Source organism: Lingula anatina, chromosome 5 (assembly GCF_051362555.1).
Source record: "Lingula anatina isolate TDL-2025a chromosome 5, LinAna3.0, whole genome shotgun sequence".
NCBI classification, from domain to species: Eukaryota; Metazoa; Brachiopoda; class Lingulata; order Lingulida; family Lingulidae; genus Lingula; species Lingula anatina.
In genome coordinates this window covers 22,394,330-22,419,943 of record NC_141771.1, presented here as the reverse complement: position 1 = coordinate 22,419,943, position 25,614 = coordinate 22,394,330, and the positions used below count along the sequence as shown (strand labels likewise).

At 38.9% G+C, this 25,614-nt stretch overlaps 2 protein-coding genes across 4 annotated transcripts in view; both read left to right on the top strand.

Annotated features, from left to right (window-relative positions):
• LOC106179669 (uncharacterized) overlaps positions 1-4,319 on the top strand; it is a 33,470-nt gene extending 29,151 nt beyond the window's left edge. For both annotated transcript variants that reach the window (XM_087013311.1, XM_087013312.1), the window contains 2 exons: positions 379-474; positions 3,922-4,319. In XM_087013311.1, the coding sequence (XP_086869437.1) occupies positions 379-473 (95 nt within the window). In that variant the 3' untranslated portion in view covers position 474; positions 3,922-4,319. The remainder of the gene's footprint in view (positions 1-378; positions 475-3,921) is intronic.
• A 7,791-nt stretch (positions 4,320-12,110) lies between these two features.
• Positions 12,111-25,565, top strand: LOC106179668 (uncharacterized). Of its 2 annotated transcripts, none has more exons than XM_087013472.1 (9): positions 12,111-12,197; positions 17,126-17,281; positions 19,439-19,526; positions 19,881-20,329; positions 20,622-20,749; positions 20,991-21,172; positions 21,746-21,847; positions 22,246-23,968; positions 24,888-25,565. In XM_087013472.1, the coding sequence occupies exons 2-9, from the start codon at positions 17,152-17,154 to the stop codon at positions 25,137-25,139; spliced, it is 3,054 nt and encodes a 1,017-aa protein (XP_086869598.1). In that variant the 5' UTR covers positions 12,111-12,197; positions 17,126-17,151; the 3' UTR covers positions 25,140-25,565. The 2 variants fall into 2 exon arrangements, with proteins under 2 accessions (XP_086869598.1, XP_086869597.1); XM_087013471.1 differs by lacking the exon at positions 12,111-12,197 and adding an exon at positions 13,100-13,569.
• Positions 25,566-25,614: the final 49 nt, after the last annotated feature.

Here is a 25,614-nt window from a genome sequence, read left to right as displayed (position 1 = left end):
AAGAAATATTTGGAAATATTGGTGCATTTTTGATATGAAACAAGACTGGATATTTCTGATATCATTGGATTTTCAATTATTCCATCGCAGAGTTCTTCGACGTATCACAAGGTGCAATTGACCAGTTAAGCAGATTAATGGTTCGTGGTTTTTAACGCATTGCTCGTAATCACTAATTTTACGTTAGTGTCATGAAATCGCGGTTTGAGTCAGTAACTTGAGTGTTCGTGTTCACAAATAAGAGGCCCGAAAACCTAATTCGTTTAGAAGTCCGGAATACGAACGAAAAATGGAGCAACGTTAGATTCACTATGGGAAAGAAAATCTCTCAGCACAATTTTAATTGTTAAATTATTAAAATAATACATTTATTTTCAGCTTTGACTCCGGCTATTCTTGCCCAGATATTAAATGCTATTGGTGGGCCTGGTACTGCGCCAGCGACCGGCGGACCCGGACTATTCACAGGATAAGGTAAGAAATAGTAGATAAAACCCGTTCTCCCAGCTGTTGCGAGGTGTTGCGAAGTAGCTAACGGACTACATTAGGAATAATTCCAATTTTCTCCGCACTTTACTGTAGTTTACTATGACTGTCACACATTATAACCTTAAAGATTTATTTAATAAAATTTTTCTTCATTCCAATTTAATGTACGATTTATAAAATCTTAACCACTTACCTTTGTGCCGATATTTAAAGGGTTTGCTTCATGCCGTCAGAATGGCCTGAACGGAACATATTCTTCAGAAAACATGCCCAACTAACGATATCTTAATCCAAACACACAAATTAAAAGCTCATTTTGTAAATTTTTGGCTTTAAAAAACGTCCTATTTGCTCGGCCTGGGAGTTAATGAGCTACGTGGTCACGTGGTCCAATGACGACAATCGAGCCACTGGAGAACAGAGCGTGCTTAGCTGTCAAACTGAGCTGCATTGTCTACCTGTAAGATGACTTCTCTATCTGGCTTCTGATAAAAGTTTATACTCATTCAAATCTCTTACCCGAGGGGTCTAAATCCTCGTGAAGCTGTGTAAAACCATTTCCCGTCTAGTCATTTCTTTAACAAGCATTTCATTATGGTTATCCCAAGTTGTATAAAACACTGCATTTGAATGAGTTAAGGGAAATGTTGATTATTGCATATGAGGTCCATGTTATTTGTGAAATTCAATTTATTTTATTAAACCGCTGACACTCCGTCTTGCATACTTTTATTAAACTGAGGTAAACAATGCCCGTTACCTTGACAAGTCCTATCTTAATCATCCATCTAACTGGAACTTCCTTTACCTCTTAATTAGAGGGTTAAATGGCATTCAATTTGTCTTGCTTGTATCGAACGCACTCTCTATCTTAGCTTTACTCCAGTTATCTCAGGTAAAAATCTACCTGTGCGTTAGTTACAAAGCGCAGCTCCCGTAGACCTGGGGGTACTAGATAAAATCTGAACACCAGGTTTATCGAGGAGCTAGAGAAAGAAAGGAAGAAATTTTCCTGCACAACTTCATAGGAATTTTAACACGGACTTGATCCAGCTTAGACCTCCAAACTAATAGGGTGACATGGGCAATTTTCACAAACAAATCATAAAACTATATTTCAGTTAATCGCCTTTAAAATAAATATACCGTTCTGGGTAAATTAAAATAGTTATTAAATCACAAGAATATTTTTGACTTAAATGATGATTTTATTATTAATGGAAATTAAGCTACTATATGAGGTACATTTGCTGTGATTACGGTACGCTGTCCTTCATGTTTTGCGTAAGTCTACATTTTGCTGTATGTGCTTGTAATCTTTTTAAATATGTGCGTACAATTTTTGCAGGTCTGGTTACCCCCCTGTTATGTGATGAGAGTATTAATTTGGCAATTAGTTCCTTAGCTTATTTGAATAGAATTGCAGTGTAAAATTTTCAACAAGATGTTGGCGAAATAGCCCATTACTCTTTGTAGGTATTTTCCCCGTCAAAGTTTGTCTAAAATTATCTTTCAATCTTTACTCTTTCAAAGACAGTATAAAGTTACCTGACATATTTTCGTGTAAACTTAATGACAAGCCAAGTGTCTCCAGTTCATTCCGTACTCAATTTTACCCAAGCAAATTTTTTTCTTGAGTAGATCTTTATAATAGCACGGTGTTATAAGCTTACAAATTTGCAAAAAAAAAAAAAAATTGCGTACTGACGCAGAATTTGCGTTTCAAGTTATAAAATGATCAATCTTTTAAATTATTTAATATTTCAGATGAAATAATCTTCAGAAACAAATCCTCAAAGCATAAACGAAGTAGGATAACGAACCATTTTATTATAGCAGTTCCCATTTTTTCTTTAATATAACGCTCTTTTTCCTGTTTTTCCTCAACACGTTTTCTTCCACGGAAGCTTCAAGATACCCTGAGAGCAATTTCTTTTATTAATGTTCGCGACCGTGTTTGAACTTAATTGTTTAAGTATTGATATTTAACGTAATTTACAAATACCAATAAAATAACCCCATGAAATAAATGAGATATATTGAAAAATATGAAAGCCCACCAAGACGAGTTTCATACCTGTTATTACCTGGCTTGGGAATTGCTGCATAATTGGTGCATAATTAACAGGTTTGTTGTAAACGAGCTTTTGGTCAACTACAATGCATTTAAAATGCATCAGCAATCAGTAAGTTTGCCAACTGATGACAGTTAATCTGAAAGACTACCAGCTCTTGATATGATCTAAACCACCTGAGGTGACCATGATCTAGAGCATCGCAACTGTTGTCACCGAAGCTAGTAAGTAAGTCACGGAAGACCGTCACAGACAAAGAAAGATTGTCAACGAGAGCTTCAATTTTGCTGAATCCCACGGCAACACACCGAGGCATAACGAAAATTCCTCAACTCCGTTCTACACAACTTTCCTTAACTTCTCCGTCTGTATGCAACATGCAGCTCAGAGAATCATAGACCTTTATCGTGATTGTCGTCACAGTACCACGTGACCCAGATCTGTTGCTTCATTTTTGCATATTGAGGTGAGGTTTACTAAAACGCTTTTTTTTCTACTAATAGATTGTTTTTATAATTTTTAAATGGCGGGGATCGATTAAAACATACCTCTAGTGTATAGATTGAGTGCTGTATCTTCAAAATTCGAGAAATGGATTTTTACATGAACATTGTCCTTTAATGATGGACTTGCTACTGTGTATCATTCCTTCGCGTACTCAACATATTCCCGGAATTAATATTCCCGAACTGAACATACCAGCGTAATATTTGGGCGGTGGCGGTAATAATGATTTAGCTTTCTGGTAACTTGTCGTTTTGCCATCTATCAAGAAACACGATTCACTTATACCGGGGTTACATTGAAGATTCATGTCAAATTACCGTAAAGATCTTTACGAAATAAATAAGTTATCATTATGAATTGATGCGTCTATGAAGATCAACTATAAAGATGTAACACCCTATCCTATGAGGATCTATGCTATAAAGACGTTACACCTTTATTGTAGATCTTCATAAATGCTTCATTACGATAACTTATTTATTACCGAGGTTTCGTAAACGTAGCAGTTGATAGGTTTTTATTCTGTTAGGGTATTTAAAGCGATGGTGCAGGAATATGATGCATACGAATTATTTGTAGACTTAATGTCAATGATGAGTACATGCTTAAGTAAAACTTTACGATATACTCGCTTAATTTCTATTTTTGCATTCAGATATAAATTCCTCTTTTATTAAAATCAATTAGCAGACATAAATCAGAGTAATTACGAATAGAACTTCTAAGACGCATGTACATGTACATGTATGTGTGCGCGTGCGAGTGTGCCCGTGTGGAAAACTAAGGGCTGAAAAGGCATGTCTTTTGGAATGAACGCTTTAATTTTTGCAACTCTTTTCTTTATTTTTAGTCTAAGTGTTGCTACGAACTGGAGAAGAGGAGTTTGCAGGAAATCTGAAGTACGAAGGAGGACGATTATAAATATTCCAAAACTACTCAAATTGCAATTAGTGAACGTGTATTTCTAAAACCTTTCCTGAAGATTCAATTCAATTTAAGGTTTGACTTGTGAGTGTTTTCGCGCATGTTGTTGGTCTGGGCGTTCTATTCTAACGTGTACAGCCGTCACAATAGGCCCGAACTCAAATTTAAAAAAATCACAATGATCCGAGGCATAACAACCCAGTAATAAGACTATCTAGCAATGTAGATGAGCTTATAGGCGGAAAGAATAGGACGCTCAGGACTCTTCTTTTTATTGTGACCACGTTTTAAATAGTACAAGAATAGAAAGCAAGCCAAAACACACATTCTGAATCTAAGATTTCGTTTTATCGTGCCGAATGAATTTTTTAATGCGGTAAGAACTGCTCTCTTCGGCATCACTTAAGCGGTACCACAAAAACTGCAACCACATGATTTGTCAAAGATACCGAACTGCTAAAATTTCTAATCCGAAAATAAATTATTTTAGTTGCATGTGCAGACAGAAAAAAAGCAGACCAGTGTTGTGTTACTGTCATTCAGTATACATACCAAGTGATACCAAAAAGATTTAATTTTTTCTACAAAATAGATAAACATCAAACTACTCCCAAAGATTATCCATACAATTCGCAAATTATTAACGATCAAGAAGTCACTGAGACCGTCTACCCCGTCATATTGAACAGATATCACAAATATCACAAACACAAACACCTTTGTTCAGTTTTCGCTTTTGTATCCTCTTAAAATAACTATTTACTGTTTGAAGTAGATTATTTCGAAAGCGATCACTACAATTGGTTCTCAATATTCTGCTCATGGAGGTTAACTTGACATAAAAAGCGTTAGCAGCTTCTCAAAGACTCATTTAGTCGACCATGTTGCAGCTTGGTTTCTAACCGTCGTTTTCTTGCTGTGAATTAAAACAAATAGACTACAACTTTAATTTTGAACACACGAAACTTATATTCAAGATAGGTGACAAATATCCGTTCTGTTTCTTGTTTTCGTACATTTTCCTTGCACAGTTTGCAAAATAATACTAATAATAATCTGTTCAAAGTCTGTAACAACTAGTAAAATATCCTTGACACGTGTTAGAAGTTCAATGTTCCTTGTAAATATCTCCGCCGAAACTGAGTATAATATTTAATGTCTTCCAAAATGTTAAAGAAAAAGAGAAAGAGTTCAGTAGCCATCCGCAGCTTGATTTCTTATCTTCAGTGGTCAAGAATGGGTTCAGTATGAATTAAAAGTCTCAACTTGGCGTGAGTGTAATCTTTTTGCAGTATCGGTGGTCAATTGTCTACATCTTTGACTGGTTTGTAATCTTGTCTTGGTGCTTCACTTTTGAAAACCTGTAGGAAATATAAGCACTTTATTAAAATAAAAGTACAGATAGTTTCACGCAAGCTAAAAAAAATATAACGAACACAGGCGTACATGTAGTGACTTCCGTATCACCAGTTGATGTGTCCTGTGTCCTGACCCCCCCCTTCAATTTCTAATAAAAATCACAATATTATTCCTCTCTTGAAATTAGATTTTCACTAGTTGAATCATAGTTCTAAACCGTACCAAATGGCACCGTTCGCCCTCTAAAATGCCAAACTTTTTCGTGGCCCTGTCAGCGGGCCCCAAACCCTACGGCAGAGGGGGAGGGGGAGGGGGGGTCGGCTTCGAATCTGCGGACCCTCCGCCCTTCAAATAATACTTAGATATACAGTGATTGCACGACACAAGGCTCAATTACCGGTGAAATGCATTGCAATGAGTGCACGAACTGTGTAGAAAACTGACAAGTAAGTTGGTTTCCTCTGAATTTTAAAGCAAACTTTAAACTTTAAAGGGATAATAACTCTTCGTATGAGGTCTATATTTCACAAGAAAAACATTGTGAATAACTCATAGAAATATAACATATTCTGTTTTACGACAAAAACAGGAGTTAAAGCTATTATTCTTATATCTGAGCTTGTCTTCAGACTACGTGACCTCCATTGATGGCTATACTCTGTTGTAATCTCTTAAGAGATTTTAACAAAAAACCAAACTTTTTAGAAAATACCAGGGACTAACTTTGAATGTAGATATGGATTCATTAAGCATTGGTAAGTATGAGAAAATTGTTATTTACTCCAGGAAAATTCATTTTTTGGCCAAAACGTAGAGTTATTATCCCTTTAAGTGTACTTATCGTACTGAAGTTAAGCCTAGGATATGATTCCATTGAATTAGGTTTCTTCTCATTAAAATTCTTAACAATAAATTTTTGTTTTCGATTCTTTGCGTTCAAACAGCACCGTGGCCTTTCAAATAGTCAGAGAAGATAAGGGCTGACACACACCATCATATCTTTAGTCTCTAACAATATTTAGTTTTTATGCATATATATAGGCCTAGTATAAAGGTTTTTTCGGTGCTTTTTAACGTAATGCTAATAATTTACTTACCAAGGCCGATTAAAAAATCCACCTCTAAATTATCCAAAGAAAAATGGATTTCCAAAGCCGCCGAAAAATGAATTTCCAAAGAGGTTCCCTAAACCGCCTCCAAAGAGATTTCCAAGGCCGCTGTTAAAACCGCCTCCAAAGAGGTTTCCAAGGCCGCTGTTAAAACCGCCTCCAAAGAGGTTTCCAAGGCCGCTGTTAAAACCGCCTCCAAAGAGGTTTCCAAGGCCGCTGTTAAAACCGCCTCCAAAGAGGTTTCCAAGGCCGCTGTTAAAACCGCCTCCAAAGATGTTTCCAAGGCCGCTGTTAAAACCGCCTCCAAAGAGGTTTCCAAAGCCGCTTCCAAAGTTGCAACACGGCACTCCGCTTCCAAGGCCGCCCAAAAACGGGAATCCACCTCCGCCTAAAAGAGCGGCTGCTTGCGAGGCTTCTATTGCCACATAGGCAAACAGTACCATGCCACAAAATGCCTTCATCTTTCAGCGATAATTAAATTTGTGTTCGGAATGATGTAGGAGCTGAATTGTAAGTTGAATTTATACTCGATATCAGACCGCAAAAAAAAAACATTAAATTAATGGATAGAAATGCCGAGCGATAAGAACTGTTAGCGTGTATTAATTTTCAGTCATGCAACCTCCAAGTATCAGTGTGGCGAGATATTTTACATAATGGAATAATAATACTAAATTATTTATTAAGAATCTTACATCTATAAATATGTTCTGTAGACTTAACAAATAAAACACAATTGAAATAGAAATAAAGCGTGAAGTTAAAAGGATCAAAAGGTAAAAAAAAGCAATGGTATTAAAAGTAAAGAGAAAAATGCCCATTTATATTTTTGTACAAAAAGTAAAGAGACACATGTCTAATGGTAATGATCTTTAAATTATAGGTCTAAAATGATCAATCTAACGAGGGCATATCTCTGGTCTTGTGTGTTTGTATATATGAGATCGAGAGAGAGAGAGAAAGAGAGAGAGAGAAGGTTGGAGGTAGAAGTGAGAGACGGAGGGAGAGAGAGACGTGGAGTGAAGAGAGTGAGAGAGATTGAGGGGGGGAGTTGAAGGGAGGGAGAAGAGAGAAAGTGAACCAGGAAAAAGCGAGATTTAGCAAGAGGAGTGTTTTACTTCAGACATGGTCTTGTCGTTACAAGGTTACAATGAAAGTCATAAAAGCCATCTTATTTCGTTTGTATTTGATACTTGAAAGGAAACTTAGTGCAACAACTTTTACTACATCGACTGAACTTTTCATTCGACTTCTCAACCGAACTCTCTGGGAATAAATAAACACTGATTTCCTCTGTGCTTGCAATATTTTCAAGCAATTTCTTCTCTTATTCATAAGTATTGCTTCAACAGCACCCACGTTTGTGTGTGTATGTGTGTGTGTGTGTGTGTGTGTGTTGTGTGTGTGTGTGTGTTTGTGCGTGTGTGCTATTCATCTTGAGAATAAATCATTTCACACGTATTTTCATTTTAAATAATAAAATCTATCACAAGATCTCTTCGACATGGCGCTAGTCCACATGAATAAATCATAACCCCGATTTTAATTTCTATAATTTAATCCCCAAGGTGCGATAAGCAGTGCTTACTGTTTAAGAAAATTACAGTTATTAGCGGAACGGTACATAACCGAGGAACTTATCACGACTTAAAAAGCCGTCTTTCCTTGCCCCCTTCCACCTCGGGCGGAATATGACCACAGATTTAGGAAACATGATGATGATGAAGGTCACGGTCTGACGTTGTCTTAACGAAAATTTAACATTTATTTTTGCCACCGTCACCTTTCATTTCAAGCAATAGAGTGCGTTGTGTATTTTTCTTTTTTTCTTTCTTTCTTTGTGTAAAGATAGTGAGGTCTAAATTTAAGCAAACTTTATTGTAGCAAACATGGCTTTTACTATTATCAAACCCATAGTTTTTTACGGATAAAAAGAACATTAAATAAATATTGTACGTATTAAATGGGTCATGTTTCACTTGCCCCCACCCCGCCTATGATGACGTCACTGTCCCCGTGTTACACTGTAGCTAAATATTCCCCCGCGTTCTGGGCGGAATCAATGGAATAACACTTTCTACCTTTTTCAGCATGTTTTAAATATTTTGGTTAAAGCGTTGCTGACCTCGATCTGACAAATATAGTGACCGTCCCCAGCCTGTACATAACGTTTCGTTTAAATTAACATATAATATCAATTTCCAGTGACGTTTTTCGTATCTCCATGCAAGGATGCAATTCTGCATTTATCTCAACCCATCTAGAATTCAATAACGTTTCTAAGATGCCAGAATCAACAAATAATGACAGTTTTCGGTACAAGTGCCACGCTCAAACCTATGATTATGGAACATTCAGCTTTAACTTTTTTTATGCTCCTTGACTCCATTACAAAATAACTTAACGGAGAATTTTTTATCGCCACAAATTTACAATTTTTACTTTTTCCCACGGAAGAGCTATTCTAACAATACACTGATTGTGGTGTTTATCTTTGTTGGTTGACATATTCGTTGTACACGCTGTCAAACGGGCGTCCATTAAGTCCCCCGTAAGTAAGTAATCTTCAATGGACAGTGACGTAATAAAACCCAGAAAAAGTCAAATGAACTTCCTCAGATGCAAACAAAATTACTTAAAAAATTATATTTTTTGGCGAAGTACGTTTACGCGTTTTCATTAGACGAAAGGGATAAAATATGAAGGAACTCACTACACGCTAAATAATTAACAGAATTTGCCCTTATTCTAGAGCTTTCAAGAGCTTGGGAGAAAATTAAAATGCATTGGCATGCTTACTAACTTACGTTATCAAGTGCAAAAAAAAAAAGGAGGGGGAGGTCAGAATCGAAAATTGCTAAAATTTCCAGACAATATATCGGCCAGTGTGATCCCTTATGATTAGAAAGGCTGGGAGCCGAAGAAAATGGCCAGATAGAAATAACGGTTTGTAAAAAAACGGAAAAATGAAAATTCAAACATCGTTTTCCACCTCTGGCCTACATGTAGCACGTTGCAGTGATTCTCCTGCTGATTAGAGATTAAAATAGTTTAGTTTTATCGTCTTGTCATTGTTATTGATATCTGTGAATTATTTAAATCACTACTCATGCTTGTACGTGTTTCATGATTGCTTTTTGTGGGTTTTTGTTTTGTAAATTTTGGATTCTTGTGCATTCAAGAATAATGTGTGGGAGGACATAAAGTGATGATGCATACATAGCGGGTTCAACATTTTACTAGAGAGAATAATATACAGACTTGACATTTAATATGGAATATTTCAGTTTCGAAGGTATATCTAGGTAAAAATACGTTCTTTTTTCAAAAAATTCGGATCTCATATAAGATTTGTGAATGTAAAAGTGTGTAGTCAGGTGTGTCACTACCAATTAACTGACTTTCTTGCCTGTTGCGCTGCTACATTATGTAATTTGCAGTGATTTAATTGGGTAGTGTTCCTTTGGGCTGATCAAAGCTTGGCTTAGGCAAAGCTTGGTTCTGTCAAAAAGGTATCCATATTTCGGCAACTACTGCATAGAAGAATTTGAAATTTTGCATGCAAGCGGCCAGTTTTGCAGTGCGTAAGATGAGTCAAGCAGTGCATTACAAATTTGTTAATCTAAGCAGAATGGCGCGAAAAAGACAAACATAACCAGACAGATCACAGCGCCAAACGGAACGGTCCCCACAGTTTTATAGAGTAATGCCCAGACTGATGTACCTACACAGAGGTCACCCCCAATGTATCAAAATCTTACCTACAGGGTACAGGACCCACTGTCTTTCGGGATACTCTGCTGCAAATAAACAAAAAACACTTAGTCCGTTCAGAACGAGGGGTAAATTGCCACTAAAATGCGTTTTTCAAAGCCCTTAGCGAACACCAAACTGGTTTTAGCAGGTAAGAACACCAAACGACCTCCGAGGCACCCACTGTATACAGCAAAACATCGTCGTCTGTTTCTCTAATGAATTGGGGGCCATGACCGTTTCTGGGTAGAACACTGAAACTGCGTGGCTTTCTTTATTGAGGTCAGATTTCACCTGTACCGCCCAATTAGTCAAAATAGAGTTTACAGATATCCAGAAGAGGCCTACGACGAAGCATATGCCGGGTCTAAAGTGACAAGGGCGATTGACAGCGTCAGTATTTGGAGTAGATACCACATTGGTGCCAAAACACCAATGGTAGTCATCGACGAAAACCTGAACCAGATCAAATTAAGGAATAATCTCGGAACCACTTGACTATCATTTGATAGTGGGCACCTTAGGAACAATTCTAGGTTGCACGATGAGGCTGCAGGTTCACACAGAGCACTTTTAATAGCAGATAACTTACAGAACCAAGGGAATGAGCAGCTACCCTGGTCATCAAAATCGCCACATTTGAACCACATAGACAATATTTCGGTAGACCATTATTCGCCAATCAACTGCCTACATGTCCTACAACAAAACTTGACCAGATTGGACAATTTTAGACCGATGCCTGGAATGCTATTCCAGATTGAACTAAAAAAACCTACTCCAAAGGAATGCCTTGCCGCTTGAGAGCGCTGGCAACAGCCACGAAGAGGCCAGGCGTAACAGGACCATTAGTGTGACTAGCAACTGACATGAGGGTCTTTTGTGGAGCGTATTACCCTTTTACAGACGATAATTTGGAAAATATGGAGATCCAAAATATCTCTTTTAATGGAAGTCGTATGACATAGAATAGGCAATGTGTTTTTGTTTGCTTCTCTGGCGAATTCCATTAATGAACTGATGTCACAATGACATCAAAGAGATAATTGAAAGTTATTAAAACACGATTTTAATCCTTATTTTCATTTATCAGTCAGCAAAATGGGAAAAACTGATAAAAGATTATTTCGAAAAAAATATTCCATATTAAATGTCAAGTCTGTATATTTTTTCTTTTCTAATTTTTTCTAAAGAAGAAGACGAGGGCAATGAATTTACTGTCATATATTTCTGCCACATAGCCCTAGACTTTAACTTTCGCTAGTTATACTATTTTAGGAGAGACAAGGGAGGAAGGGTGTTCCAAGTGGTCAACTGCCCCGCCCCCCCCCCCCCCCCCCCCCCCCCCCCCCGGATTGACATTCCTTGCTGACTTTTATGAGAACGGCCCTCGGTGACTTAAATTAATGTTCGAATTTAATGTAAATTATGTAACGGCGTGGTCATACACGTAGATGAAGCAGACCGGTTTGTGACTTGTTGGAAACTCTTCTACTGATATACTTTAGTGTTGGTGTAGCCTCACATTGGAGGTATGTGTCTGTGAATTCAATTTTGCGCCCCCCCCCCCCAAACCTTAACACACTCACAAATACATGTACATTCACGCACACGCGTGCGCGCTCACGAACTCACAGTCACATACCAGACACACCCGTACACACACACGCTTACGCACGCGCACGTTGAACCGATAAGATAATGCATGGTTTGGTAACACGTCCTTCCCGCCAATCGGTCCTCGTTTTTCTCCCAGTCTAGCCACACCTGGCGAAAACGACTATCCACACAAATCCACCTGTTTTGTGAAGAAGTGCTAATATTTTTCTAACCGCTTTGTTGGCAGTGTTTGCACACACATAAGGCTGGTGTACACACCGCCATTGTGACAGCCACGGACAGAATACACACTGACTTCAATACCAGTCCATTAAGCCATCCCCAGAACGAGGAAAGAAAACAAACCACTGGGCTGTCCAAGGTAAAATGTTGTCTACTGAAGGCCTTGTGCTACCCTCTACCAGGGCCACGGGTTGATTTTTCACTTAATATTCACAGATATGTCTCTGGCTATGTACACTGTAATTCATGACACAATTCTCGTCTGTCAAACTAATTTTTTTGGTACGGTATTCATTTCATCACTCAGTTTTTTTTCTAGTATAGAGTTGCCTATTACTAACGTGTAATACATATATAAGATTTTTTTTGTATACGTCTTTTTCTCTATCTGTTCATTATTACGTAATTATTATTACACAATTTCATAGGTTGTTTGTCGTTAAATTTCTATTAAACCATTCAGTAAATATGTTTTTCTTGTCCATTTATCTATCTATAAAATCAATCATTTATTCTATACTGATTTCATAAGACGGGGGAGCGTTGTGATAGGCTTGTTAACTAACAGTTTTTATCTATAATTACGGCTAGCTCACCCATACAGGACGAGATATGTGCAGGAAATATGGCATTATGAATCTCGGTTCAGTTCTTCACTGACTGGAGAAATGAGGAGAGAGAGAGAGAGAGAGAGAGAGAATGCATAAGCTCAGTACAACAAACACATAACGCCTGTGTAATATCTATTATTACATAACTCTCCAAACTGTTCTTGAACACACAGGAGATAGCTCTGTGACGCTCTGTAAGTGATAAATACGTCCGTGACCTGTTTCCATTTCATCATGTTCAATACATTTTTTTACATATTGACTTATTAAAATACAGCTAGTGCAAACGCTACAAAATAAATGTACAAGATTTAAAAATGCCATTCATGCTTTACGGTGGTCATGTTTGCCCCCCCCCCCCCCATCTCCCTCTCTGTCCCCCCTTCGGTAGCCTCAGTGGGGGGTCAGAGTGCATGATCACAGAGTAGCGTTGTCAAGGCAGGACAGCATTGACACAGCCAGTTAACACACCGTGCCAGGGATTCGACAAGAAATTAACTCCTCTCCTCCCGTTTCCCGACCACCGCGTCCTGCTGGCTACAAGAACAGGGTGGATTTATGGACGCTTTGTCACGTAAAACGATGGTACCAGTCTGGCATTATAATGCTAAAACTTTGGTTTAATTCTGTAACTTACACGCGTTCCAATATTATCTACAGGACCTATATGAGCTGGTAGACAGTGATTTAGGAAATCAAAAGGATCAGTTTTGACAGTCGCCCATCACACCTTGGTGACTACAAGTGGGGCATTTTTAAACTGGAGTATTTTAAAGAGATAAGACATAGTTGACATGGAGATCGGTAGAGGTGTAACTGTTGTGAGAATCTTATCAAACTAATGAGTGTGTAAAATGTACCCAGACACAAGAGGGACGGACCGGCTTTTATAGTGAGAAGGTGGGTCAAGTTCATTAGACCTGTTACAATAAAATTTGACAGAAATTTTATCGTAACTTTTAAGATTTTAATTTAAAAAAATTATGAAACCATTGGTATGAAACCTTAATCATTTCTTACTTTTTCTGAATAATTCACACTAATTCATATAGGTGGATGGCTACTAATTTATTTAGGGTCGCAAAAGAAGCCTTAAATATTCGTCTTTAAGTTAAGACCAAATTCTGTACCCAGATTATTTGTGAAACTGCCCCATAGCAGGTGGCCTTCAAAGACTGTTGATATTGTTATAATATAAAAATCCGGGTGTGGTAGTTTTAAGAAGCCATTATTTTAAATCATAAGAAAAAACGTGTCAATCAATAACTGATTTAAAATTAAGATTTATTCTCTTAAATCAGTGCATAATATACTTTTATAAGACCTAACGGTGTTGACTTTAATTTTTTTCTTCTACTTTAAATTGGAGAGGGGTAATGTCTTGCTTATTTATTTATTTTTTTTTTTCAGTTTAGAAAAATTTGTTACCGTATGCTACTATAGGCAGAGTCATGTGTAAAAAGGACTTATAAAATACTTTGTTCCTGTAAAAATGTGGTAATATCTCCAACTAGTAAGACTACTTAAATAAGTTCTTAACGAATTTTAAGTAGTAATCTTGGTACGTCGTGATAGTCACAATGTTACCGCTAAAATACTGTGAAGATAAGTGGCTATATGTCGACGAGAAATACAGTAACTGAAGTAAGGGAATCCCCTAATATATCAAGAAGATAAAAAAAATGGAAAATCAGCATAAATATTTCAGTTATTGTTTCATTTAAAATATTTGATAAGATGTAAAATCCAACAAAAACGACGCGTCAGGTCATGCTTACCCTCTACCAGGGAAGCAGATTATATAGAGAAAAACGGAAAAATCGAGAACCAGATGACTGTCTATTTATCTTGAGACATATCTGTGAATATCTGTGAAAAATCAATCTGTCGCCCTGGTAGAGGGTAGGCCATGCTTAGCTGTGGAAAGACGAACAGGCCATAACTTGGACAGCAGCTGCTGCACTTACATACACATTCTATTCAAGTATGACCATAATGTTGTTTTGTCTTCAGAAACGTTATTTCTACCATGGGTGTATCCGTAAGAAATATACTCTAACAGACATATTGATCTGTATGTGGTAAAACCCGCCCAAAGCCGTTTCTAACCTTCTGTTTAAGAGACAAAAATATCCCCGTAACAAAACAACCAGCCCCAAGCCCTGAAAAGCAAACGAAACAGTAACGCATGCTTTTTATTCAAATCGGAAATTTGCGTTCTATGAAAATGCATCAATTATCCAAGCAAGCTAATAATGTTGTTGTTCGCTAATCAACAGTGACTAAGCGTTGAAAAAACACTGCACTTGCCTCAGTTTGCTGAGTATAGATTTTGTGCCCGATTTATTTAATGCCCAAATCAGAGCTATAAAAGGGAACAAAAGAACGACAATAGAGTTATTGACGACGTGTAAGATTGTTCTTTCACGAGTGCTTTCATTTACATTAATAGACTTTTATACAGAAAGATATTAACTTGATACCTTGAAATATAATTGCGGAAAAGAACATCACCCATCTTGTTCGTGGCATCTTTTTAGTAATAATGGCCTTTACAAAATTGAGCGGCAGACCACATATTATAAAATACTGCCTGCACACCGAAGTCCTGATTTTTTTGTGTATGTTATACATATTATTATATATTCTATAACCTTACAAAGAGACATTCGAGTGAGAACAAAATATACAGGGTATTACGCTACGTAAACTACTTGAGGATCACAAAAGCATGCATAATCAGAGGTGGATAAATAGCTTAAGTCGAAATCAAAGCTCTACAGAAAAGATTTCCATTTCGAGAAGCAAGACATTTCAAAAGCCGGTCTCGAAAACAGAAAATATTTATTCAGAATAGGGTGCAACTCTCCAACAGAAAAGAATGCGGGATAGCGGGGCTTTCTCAAGCTTGGTTCAGATTTCATTACACTCTGCCACAGATAGCATTTTTTTCCAGGATATTTTCGGATATTGTTTTGGATATATTTGTGTACATTTCTCCAGCGAGAAATTTTGAAAAAGGAAAGAAAAAGGGGTCGTCGCTCAGCTTCTGGCTTTGGTACAGTAGCTTTTCTAAGCCACAATATTTACAACGTAGGCAAGCTGTTTTATGTCTACTAAAAGTAAGTAGTAGACTGTGTTCATAGTGCGCAAAACCATAACCCCCCCCCCTCAAAAAAAAAAAAAAAAAAAAAGAAAAGAAAAGAACCCCCCCCCCCAAAAAAAAAAAAATGCAGGCACTCACACCAACATAGTTGCCAAGCTTTGAAGAAATCATTTTCCCAAATGTATATGATATAAGGATTGGCTATAATGGATTCAGCTGTCTAAAACTCCGATAAAAGACTTCGGCGAAGGCCTATTCAATTCGTTTCTGTGTCCTTTTTTTTCCACTGAATATTACTTTTGAAATGCCATTAAGTATTTCAGTCCTAAGATATTCTGGTGTTCGGGAGCTTTATTTGCAAAAATTCTGGACTTCAAATAAAATAAATATTTACTCGAGGATTTCAAAGTCACACGACTTGATATGTTCTCTCCATTATGGCACTTCTGGGTGCAAATAACGTGACGTAACGTACGCTAGGTGCCTAAATCCCGTAACAATAAAACACGAGACATTAGGTGATAAGTGTATCGCGTAAAGCCCAAAGTAAAGCATAAATCGTTTGTAGAATTAACATTTAACATGAGCAGCATAAGAAGCTCAGATAAGATTGGCTGACTTAAGATTGTCCTCTGCGTTGCTACCATTGAAAATGTGCGGCGCGGTGTGGAATGTAAGGAAATCGGAAGACGGGTCCCGGGACACTGAATTTGGTGGCCACACAGCCGGACTTTCAAATGACTGAATACCTGTAATTATTTAATTATTACATCATTGAATTATAGTATAATGCTTTTAAGATTAAAATCTCCCTCATCTAAAGATTGAAAAATGCTAAATGTCCCCAAAGCTCTTTAGCGGGTGATTCTAACATACCTGTAGATTGTTCAAAGGCAATGTATGAAAATTTTTTTCGTGCTGAAGTGAAGTCAATTGTCGTAATGTGCCACTAAAGAACGATCATGAATTAAACAACTGTTGACATAATTGTTTTTCATAATGGCCAAAATAACAGCGAATTACTTTCGTTGCAAAAAAGGGGAGCTCTAAAATATTTGTTTGCATGAAGTGTTTGCATTAAACGAATTTAACGAGGCAGTCACTTGCGTATTGAGAAAAGAGCACCAGATACGCTATATAGATATTATATTAAGCATTTTGCAACAATTACTTCATCCTTCTCCCCCTTGTTTCTTTCATTGGCGTTACTTTACTTCCGTAAAAACGGTACACCAATTCAGATTTTTAATGATCTGTATCATTTTAAGCAGATCATGAGGCAGTACAGATTCACAGATCATCACCCTAGAACACCTGATTTATTTCAATATCTTTTTATTTTGCCTTCAGGCTCTTCCACCGGGTCATGCGCCAAGATGAGTCAGATGTACGAGCGCGTGATCAATGTGATCAAGAAGAGCCCTGATCAGCGGCAACAGCACGAGGTGGAGATCATCATCCCGTGGTTACGCAAGAAAAGCCAGCTTCTGCAGTCCATGAAGAAAGGTACGGAAAATTTGGAACATTGTTGGACCTTTTTTCACTTGCTCCTTTCATGGTATCGTGTTTCAGACAACTTGGTAGCCCCATTATTATTATTATTATTATTATTATTATTATAATTGCACTGTCCCTGTAAAGTAATTACACAAAATATGCTGGATGGTCCCTGTTAAACATGTCGCGAAATCAGTTCAGCTTGCTTATATTAACGCCAAATGTCACAACCAACAAATAAAGAACGTACAGAGTGACCTGTATCCTTAAAAACGAGTCGTAAATGCTTTTTATTGAGTCCTCAGGTAACGGCGATACTTAATTGCCATTGGGTCTCTCAGACAGAAGAAAGTGGAAAAAGTGTAAATATTTCCTGTCACCTCGTGACTTTATAAGATTGATTTTCAATTTCTGTAAACATTTAAGGGGTCTCTCTCACGTCATCTGTATTGTTAAACGTAAAGAGGGAATGTTTGTATAAAGAACTGTATTAGCCTCTACAATTCTTACACCACTTGCTTGGAGACGGTCTTATTTCGGCGTGTTGCCGAAATGTAATATGCCCGTATGACTATAATCTTTACAAGCTCTGTAGGCCTTTTGCTTGATCGTGGTTAAATTTCAGTATTAAAAAAACGAAAATGGTATTAGCATGAATACCGCTTTGTTCGGCCATCAATGAAGTCACTTTTTGTTTTCTTTCATCGTAGAGCTTTCGAAAACATTTTAAGTGCCACTTTGATCCACGTAGGTTTTTACTACCGGTAATGATGTTTACTCTTTGGATTTTGTTTCCTCTTGGTTTTTATTAATTGGTCATTTTCAATTATGAAGTCCTCTTGACTTCTACTAAGATTAGCATTGGCTTTTATGGAGTATTGGATAAGTGCCAGCATGGCAGCGTAGAGAGCCCTGTGAAACCATGTTGTCGGGAATCTGACAACTTCCGAAAGACGCAGGCATCTGCATTCTTTTAATCTAACGAATTGATCCATAAAAGATATTTTTTGATATTCAATGCCACCCTACCCCACAGGCACAATGTACTCGATCCTGGTTTTGGAGCTAAGGCTCAGCACATTCTTGCTGGTTCAAACATAGCCCCCCTTGACATTCAGTTATTGATACGGCAAACCTTTAAGTGGTTGTACTTTAAGCGGTTGTACTGAAATTTAGACAGATCCGTTAAGGCCCCCTTTACACTGGATGGCGTCCCTTCTGCGTCCAGCAGTTCGGCCCCATTTGAGAGTTAAAGAATTATAATACTTTACGTGCCGACAACTGGCCGATCATTGAGCATTCATTCTGATACCAAATCAATGCTCGTGCCTCCTTATTAAGACCACAGCGATGCCAAATTTCATGGTCGCAGAAAGGACGCAGAAAGGACGCCGTCCAGTGTAAAGGGGGTATAACATTTTCATCTAAAACTTTGAAAGAAAAAAAGGTGTGTAGAAAACTGCCTTCCATACGATAAAAATATAATGCCAATACTGTTCATTCGTCAATTGGAGAAAAAACTTATCGTGTTTTTTTTTAATTACAACAATATTTTGTTTAATATTATTAATTTTTTTATGTAGTTTTGTCAACAGATAGCAAACAGGCCTGTAGCCAGCGATTTCAATAGGGGGTACTTTTTCTGAAAAACTGTGGGCCTTTTACCTTGAAACCTTCGTGTACCTAGATAAAATTTTACCCAAAGATGACATTTTCCAGGTAAAAAGGGGGCTTCGAACCCCCAGACCCTTCCCCCCTTCCGGCCACGGGCCTGATAAAGTAGGCTTATACATTTCCGTTTCCAATCAGTTTTCTTTCATGACTTTCAGAGTCTAGTCTGTAAACCCGATAATTATTGATCACATAGCTAACTTGTTTTCAGTTTGGTTCAGTTACTGCCCCGAATAAACAGCTATCGGACATGTATGTCCCCATACTCTGCCATCGAGTTCGCGAACAATAGGCTACAGACTTACAAGAGAGCCACACGTTTATATTGCAATAAATAAATAAATAAATAAATAAAGAGATAAATTTCTCTTGGAAATTTCAATACATTACGATATACCATTATGCTTGACTTCAGCTCACAGTTTATAAACGGTCCTATTATCGACCTATCACCAGATGTACGTATTAACAGTTGATGTATTTGTTCGCTTTCAGACGTGATTGTTGACATAATACGTAACTGCTACTATCAGCACAACGCCGCAGACCACGTGGTCATAAAGCAAGGAGAGAGTGGAGAGTGGTAAGACAGTATTTCCTTATAACACGTGTCCTGAAGTGGTCATGTTTTTGGGGTATATAATAATAGTTCTAGATATCACATTAGCAATGCTATGAAGAAGGTAATCGTTTTTGATACAGTTGTCGTAGTCATTATGATAATTAAATCAAAAGGTGCATGTGTGTGCGCGCGTGTGTGTGTACACCTTTTTATAATTGCGAGTCTGCACGTAGACATGCGCCATGTCTTTTTCTTTAAACAATGTAAATTTTTGGAAGTAGCATAATTTGTTGGAGTTTTTGGTCTTGTAGTATATTTGCGCTTTGCTCACTAGAAGTCACTCGTGTATTTATGTAAAAAATATGGCTGTTTCAGCTTTTACATCATAGTCAACGGCAGCGTGTCAGTCTATATTGACCCAAACTTATCGGGAGAGTCCGCCTTGAAAGATAAAGAAGAAAAAGAAGAGCCAAAACATAACGAGAGTGCTGAAGAATTAGACAATGTGGAACAGGACGAAAACGAAACCGAAAGCAATACTCAGGGAGTGACGGAGGAGGAGGAGGAGGAAGAAAATGAAGACAATGGAGAAAAAGATGAAGATGAAGATGAAGAAGGGGATGACATTTCGGAAGATGATGAAGCAGATGACGATGAAGAAGAAGAGAAACAGTCGAAGAACCGCACGCTGTCCGTGAAGTCATCGGCAAAGCCACCAAAATCTTCCAAATCCATCAAATCTACCAAATCCTCAAAGGCAGCCAAAACTCCCAAGAAGCCGCGGTTGAACAGAAGCCTGTACGGGAACTACATCGTGTCCTTTGGTAAGAACCTTGCGGTGATGTGACAGTTTTTTTTTTTGTTTTTTTTTGGGGGGGGGGGGGGAAAGAAACGCCATTCATATATTTTTATATTCAAAAACCGAAAAAGTGTCTGTGTCATGATATCCAGGTTAACAAAACTTTTAATGAATATTCCTAAGGAGATTTTTTGTTGATAGTGATATCAATATTTTATGTATTAGCAGAACGTTTTACAACTTTTTTTTTCGGAATGAAGTTAAGAACTCGCTTTCAACGGATCAATTACCATTGTTTGTCAAATTTTAATTTTCAGGTTCAGGCAAGAGCTTTGGGGAAATTGCCCTCATTAGTGAGGACAATATTAGGAACGCGTCCATCATCACAGACGAGGAGACGGATTTCCTGGTAATACACAGAGATCTTTACAACAGATGCTTGAAGGTGAGAATTTTGTCTTTTTATGTGGTTTCGGAAACCAAAGTATTTTGCCAAAATAGCAGCTTAAGGTCCAACTGATTCATTTTGTTCTCACTTCCAAACTGATGAATCTCTTGCGTGTGTGCGTGCGTGTTTAGGTGTACCCTTACGCGGATTTCTTTTCAAATCAAAATGCTCAATGTAAAAGTTGGCACCTTTCATCGGGGGAAGCAATTGTTGCCCAAAACAACATTATATTTTCCAGGCTGCTGCAGAACTAGAGTTTAAAGAGAAAAACGACTTTGTAGAGAACCACCCCTTCTTCTGTACGTGGACGCCCAAGATGCAAAGTCTTCTGAAGATGAGCATCAGAAAAGAAAGCTACAGCTTTGATACTCCTATTGTCCGCCAGGGGGAGCCTGTAGTAGGACTGCACTTCATGTTGAAGTAAGTCACAGGACCCCTTGTTATATGCTGTCTGACCACAGGGTGCGCTAGTAAGTCTGTCACAAAATGTTGAAAAGCGCCAAAGTCTGATTTTGTACAGAATTTTAATGGGGCCCTTATGTCAGAGGGTATAGTTTTAAAGATGTATTTGGGATTTTTAGTCAAAACCGTTCAATTCTTTGCTTGAGTCCTTTATTGTTCTAATAATTAATTATTCCGTGGACTCGTTCACGCCGTACAATAAAGAACAAACTTGTCAATTCACTGAAATCTATTTACTCTTTTCTAAACTAAGATCTATAAAAGAAACGATATGATCTAGCTAGTACCTCTGTAGGTGTGGCTATCAGGGTCAAGCACAGAGGAAAAAGTAGCCTGAAGACTGACATCTCAAGCGCTTAACGCACCAAGTCGTCACCACGCTATAAGAAGCTTGATAGCATTATGTTCCCACCGCAGCCCCAAGTGTGGTGTGTTTACTGGTTTGCTAAAATACAGCTGTACAAAAAGAATGACGAAGGCCACCGTTGGTGTTTGTATATTCTATACAGAAATATTTTTTTTTCCTTTCAGTGGTCAGGCAAAGTTCGTGGTGGAGCCAGGCAAGCACAAGGCCCAGTACCCGGACAGACATCCCTTCCAGGACTCCGCGGACGTCTACACCGGGGACTGGATGTAAGTATATATGAAGGTTTAATGGCAGAGAAATGTGATATGACTGGATGTTAAGCATATATGGAGGCGTTATAATGACAGAGAAATGCATGTGTGATATGAAGCTGACGTGCCTTCTGAGCCGATCCTCCTTTACCAATTCTTAAGCGTTTTAGGGGAACAATCGAGCCTTCATGCGTGAAATAAAGAGCCCAGTGGCGTAAAATAATTGTTAAATGTTTGAGTAAGTGATCTGGCATATTATAAAGATTACAGATATATTTTTCCATTCTGTATTGTAAGCAGAAATACCAAATTTGAGAAAAGACAACATTTATTCTGTTAAGCCATACGATAAAGCCGCCTGATATGTGTTGTCTTCTCTACATAATTGCCATCATTTTTCATTTTCCTTGCAGGCCAAAAAGAAAGCGGGTGGATTCATCCAACAACGATGACCCAAACAAATCAACTGTAAAACAGGAATCCGTGCGAGTGCGCAGGCGCGACGGTTACGCCGCAGCAGAGAAAAAACTCCACGGTAAATCCATGGATTTATGTTTTGTACGGGAGCGAGAAATCATTGGAGACATTGAAATTGCTATGAATCTCGACACTTACTTCGCTACAGTGATATGCACGACAAATACCCAAGCTTTCCTCCTAGATTTAAAGACATATGAGCGACTAATCATAAAGAAAAACAAACCAACGATAGAAACGCTCACACTTCACGCGGAAACAAAGCTTATTTCGCGCGTCACCTCCCTCCAGGGGAGTCAAGTACCTCTTCTACGCCACCTAGCGTTCAAATTGCATCACGAAGAGGAGACGCAACCGAAGAAAACGACATCGCTAAGAAACTCAAAGGAGCTTCCCGATAAAGAGGTGCTTATACACAAACTTCTTCAGTGGTTCGTACGGGACAGAGCCCCGCTAATAGAACCAATGGTGCCAGGTGCGGTGTTCTATAAAGACATTATGGAGGAGAAAGCCAAGCGCCGGGAAGGGATCAGGGCACACAGAAAGAAAATGGAAAGAAAAAATATGCTTCCAAGTACTTTACGCAAAGACGTTAGCCAGGACAGCCGTAAACCTCGCAGCATAACTGCCTTGAAAGACGTTATAAAACGCATGAAGGAGAAGGGTGTCATTGATTCCGGGCAGCCAAAGCCGAGAACTTTCGAGCAGCATTCGCAGGAAATTGACACGCTCCTGTCAAAACCCAAGCAAGAATGGCAAGCAGAGAAAGAACGTAAGAGGCAAGAGGTAGTGGAGCAAGAGCGGTTGAAACGAGAGGATAATAATACGCAAGCTGTGCGCAGAGCTTCCATGCATCTTATCTTCGCAGCAGCAAAAGTGGATCAACCACTCGTGTCCAAGGAGAGTGACACTGTGGAAAACTCTCCCCGGATTTCTGCTTCAGGGGAACAACACGAGTCCGTGAGTGCAACGAATTTAGGTCAAGGTCAGGGTCAAGCTGAGGCTACCAAGCAGTCCAATTCACCGAGTCTAACGTCACCTCCAAGAGAAATCTCAAATACCGGTGATGTGGAGGTGAACACAGGAGCCGATGGTAACCAAGCCATTGACAGACCGACTATCGAACTGCCTGCTAAGAGCAACGGGAGCCCAACGCCGTCTAACGCTACCAAACCATCACCAACATGCTCAGTGAGCACTCCAGTAACAGGCATGCGCAGAATGAGCGATCCAGAGGTTTCCAAGGCTACAACTGGGAAACCGTTTCTTCCGGTGATACAAGAGCGACCTCAGACGGAAGAAAAAGCTACAAGAGATCTTATAACGACTTTACAGAAAATAACTTTGGAGCGCGAGCGTGCTAAATCTCAACCGGAGGAATCGGAACGCAGGGATAGTCTGTTGCCCGACTTAGAAGTTAACCCAGTCGAAAACCCGTCAAGCATGGGTCTGAAGAGACCAAGAGGGCTGAAGTTTTTCAACGCCATAGTGCGCAACAAGATCCGTCTTTTGGAGAAGCAGCAAGCGTTTCGTGACTGGGAAACCAGCGATAAGATTCTCTCGTACCTTGAAGAACGGGTGAAGAGGTTCAGCGTTAATTCCCACCGCCACGCCAAGTCTGCGGTCTCCCTGCCTCAACTGCGGCGGTACAATATTAAAGTAAGCACTAGATTGAATTTAGAATGTTCGATTAAGATGTTGTGCATAATGACAGTTATTTGATTATCCCAAGTGATAATTTCAACAAAACATCACTTAAAATTGCCAAATTTTAAGGAATTTATAGAAAATGCTCATTCAATTGTGATTTAATTATTTAGAGTGCTTGCATCTATAAAGTGTGTTGTGCAGTGGTGTCTTTATTACCCATTGCACTGTGTTTTTCGTTTTAAATCTCCATTGACACATTCTTGTACATGGAGCAGCTGTCCAGATACGATGCCATATGTAGTGTCAAACTTAGTTATTCTCACAGATGAATAAATAAATAAAGGGAAATGCTACATGCAATAATTTAGATGTTCTACAAGATCTTTACAACCTGGGATCCTGTTTTGGGACCCCTTGGTGGCTCTGAGACTTCTATTATTATATTTAACGTCCTGACTCTTTATCAATATGCTGCACCCCCTCCACCCCAGTCACACCCACCCCCTCCATCCCATTGTCACCCACACCCACCCACCCCAGTCACACCACCCACTCCACCCCAGTCACACCCACCCACTCCATCCCACCGTCACCCACACCCCTCCACCCCAGTCACACCCACCCACTCCATCCCATCGTCACCCACACCCACCCACCCCAGTCACACCCACCCACTTCATCCCATCGTCACCCACACCCACCCACCCCAGTCACACCCACCCACTTCATCCCATCGTCACCCACACCCACCCACCCCAGTCACAACCACACACTTCATCCCATCGTCACCCACACCCACCCACCCCAACCCAGTCACACCCACCCACTTCATCCCATCGTCACCCACACCCACCCAACACACCGCCTCGTACACAGGTGCACGTTAGACCTGGCCAGCCATTTAACAAAGACCTCTTTATCATTTCAGGAAGGTGAGATAAACCAGCCAAAACCCGGCGGAAAGGTGATGATAAAGAAACAGACGTGTCCGCTGACGCAGTGTCGGTATCACATCAAAGACCACGAGCACATACGATATCACATGGTGGAGGCGTTACCAAATAAGGATAAAATTCAAAAGGCACGTGTCATGGTACAGATGCTTATGGAGAAATCGATCGAGAAAAAATTACAGCAGGAAAGTACGTCAAAGAAAAAATTGGGGCAGTGGATTCCGTAATGCTGAACGAGCTGAGCAGTATGTGCGTTTTTTTGTTTTATGATAACAAAGTGAGCGTTACTTTGCTCGTCACCTTCATAAGTGATCCTTCAGAAAGTGATCCGTCTCGACATTCACGGCATTGTTTTATATAAAAGCTGCGCAGAGGAATGAAACAGTTCCAGAGGCAGTGTAATACACTTTGACTGCCAGATGGTTAGCAGTGCCCAAACAATTGTATACATGCTCATGACTTGTGATACGACTTCACCTCATAAAATTCACCTTATAAAGGTTGAAATGCAAACTTATAAAATATTAATGGTAGATAAGCATAATTTTGATAGGTAATGTACAAATTGTAATGATATATTTTTACTCTTGGTGTGTTGATATTGTTAAACATACACTTTTTTCTGTGATAAAACACATAGCAATGTTATCTGGCGCTGGCAGCTTTGTCTTCATATTCTTACACAACATTTGTGCAAGACAT

Excerpts from the sequence above, each read along its gene's own strand:
- LOC106179668 (XM_087013472.1), top strand. The coding sequence starts at position 17,152 with ATGAGTCAGATGTACGAGCGCGTGATCAATGTGATCAAGAAGAGCCCT. Across the intron at positions 17,282-19,438 it reads TCTGCAGTCCATGAAGAAAG|ACGTGATTGTTGACATAATA; the intron begins GTACGGAAAATT and ends GTTCGCTTTCAG. Across the intron at positions 23,969-24,887 it reads TGCGGCGGTACAATATTAAA|GAAGGTGAGATAAACCAGCC; the intron begins GTAAGCACTAGA and ends TTATCATTTCAG.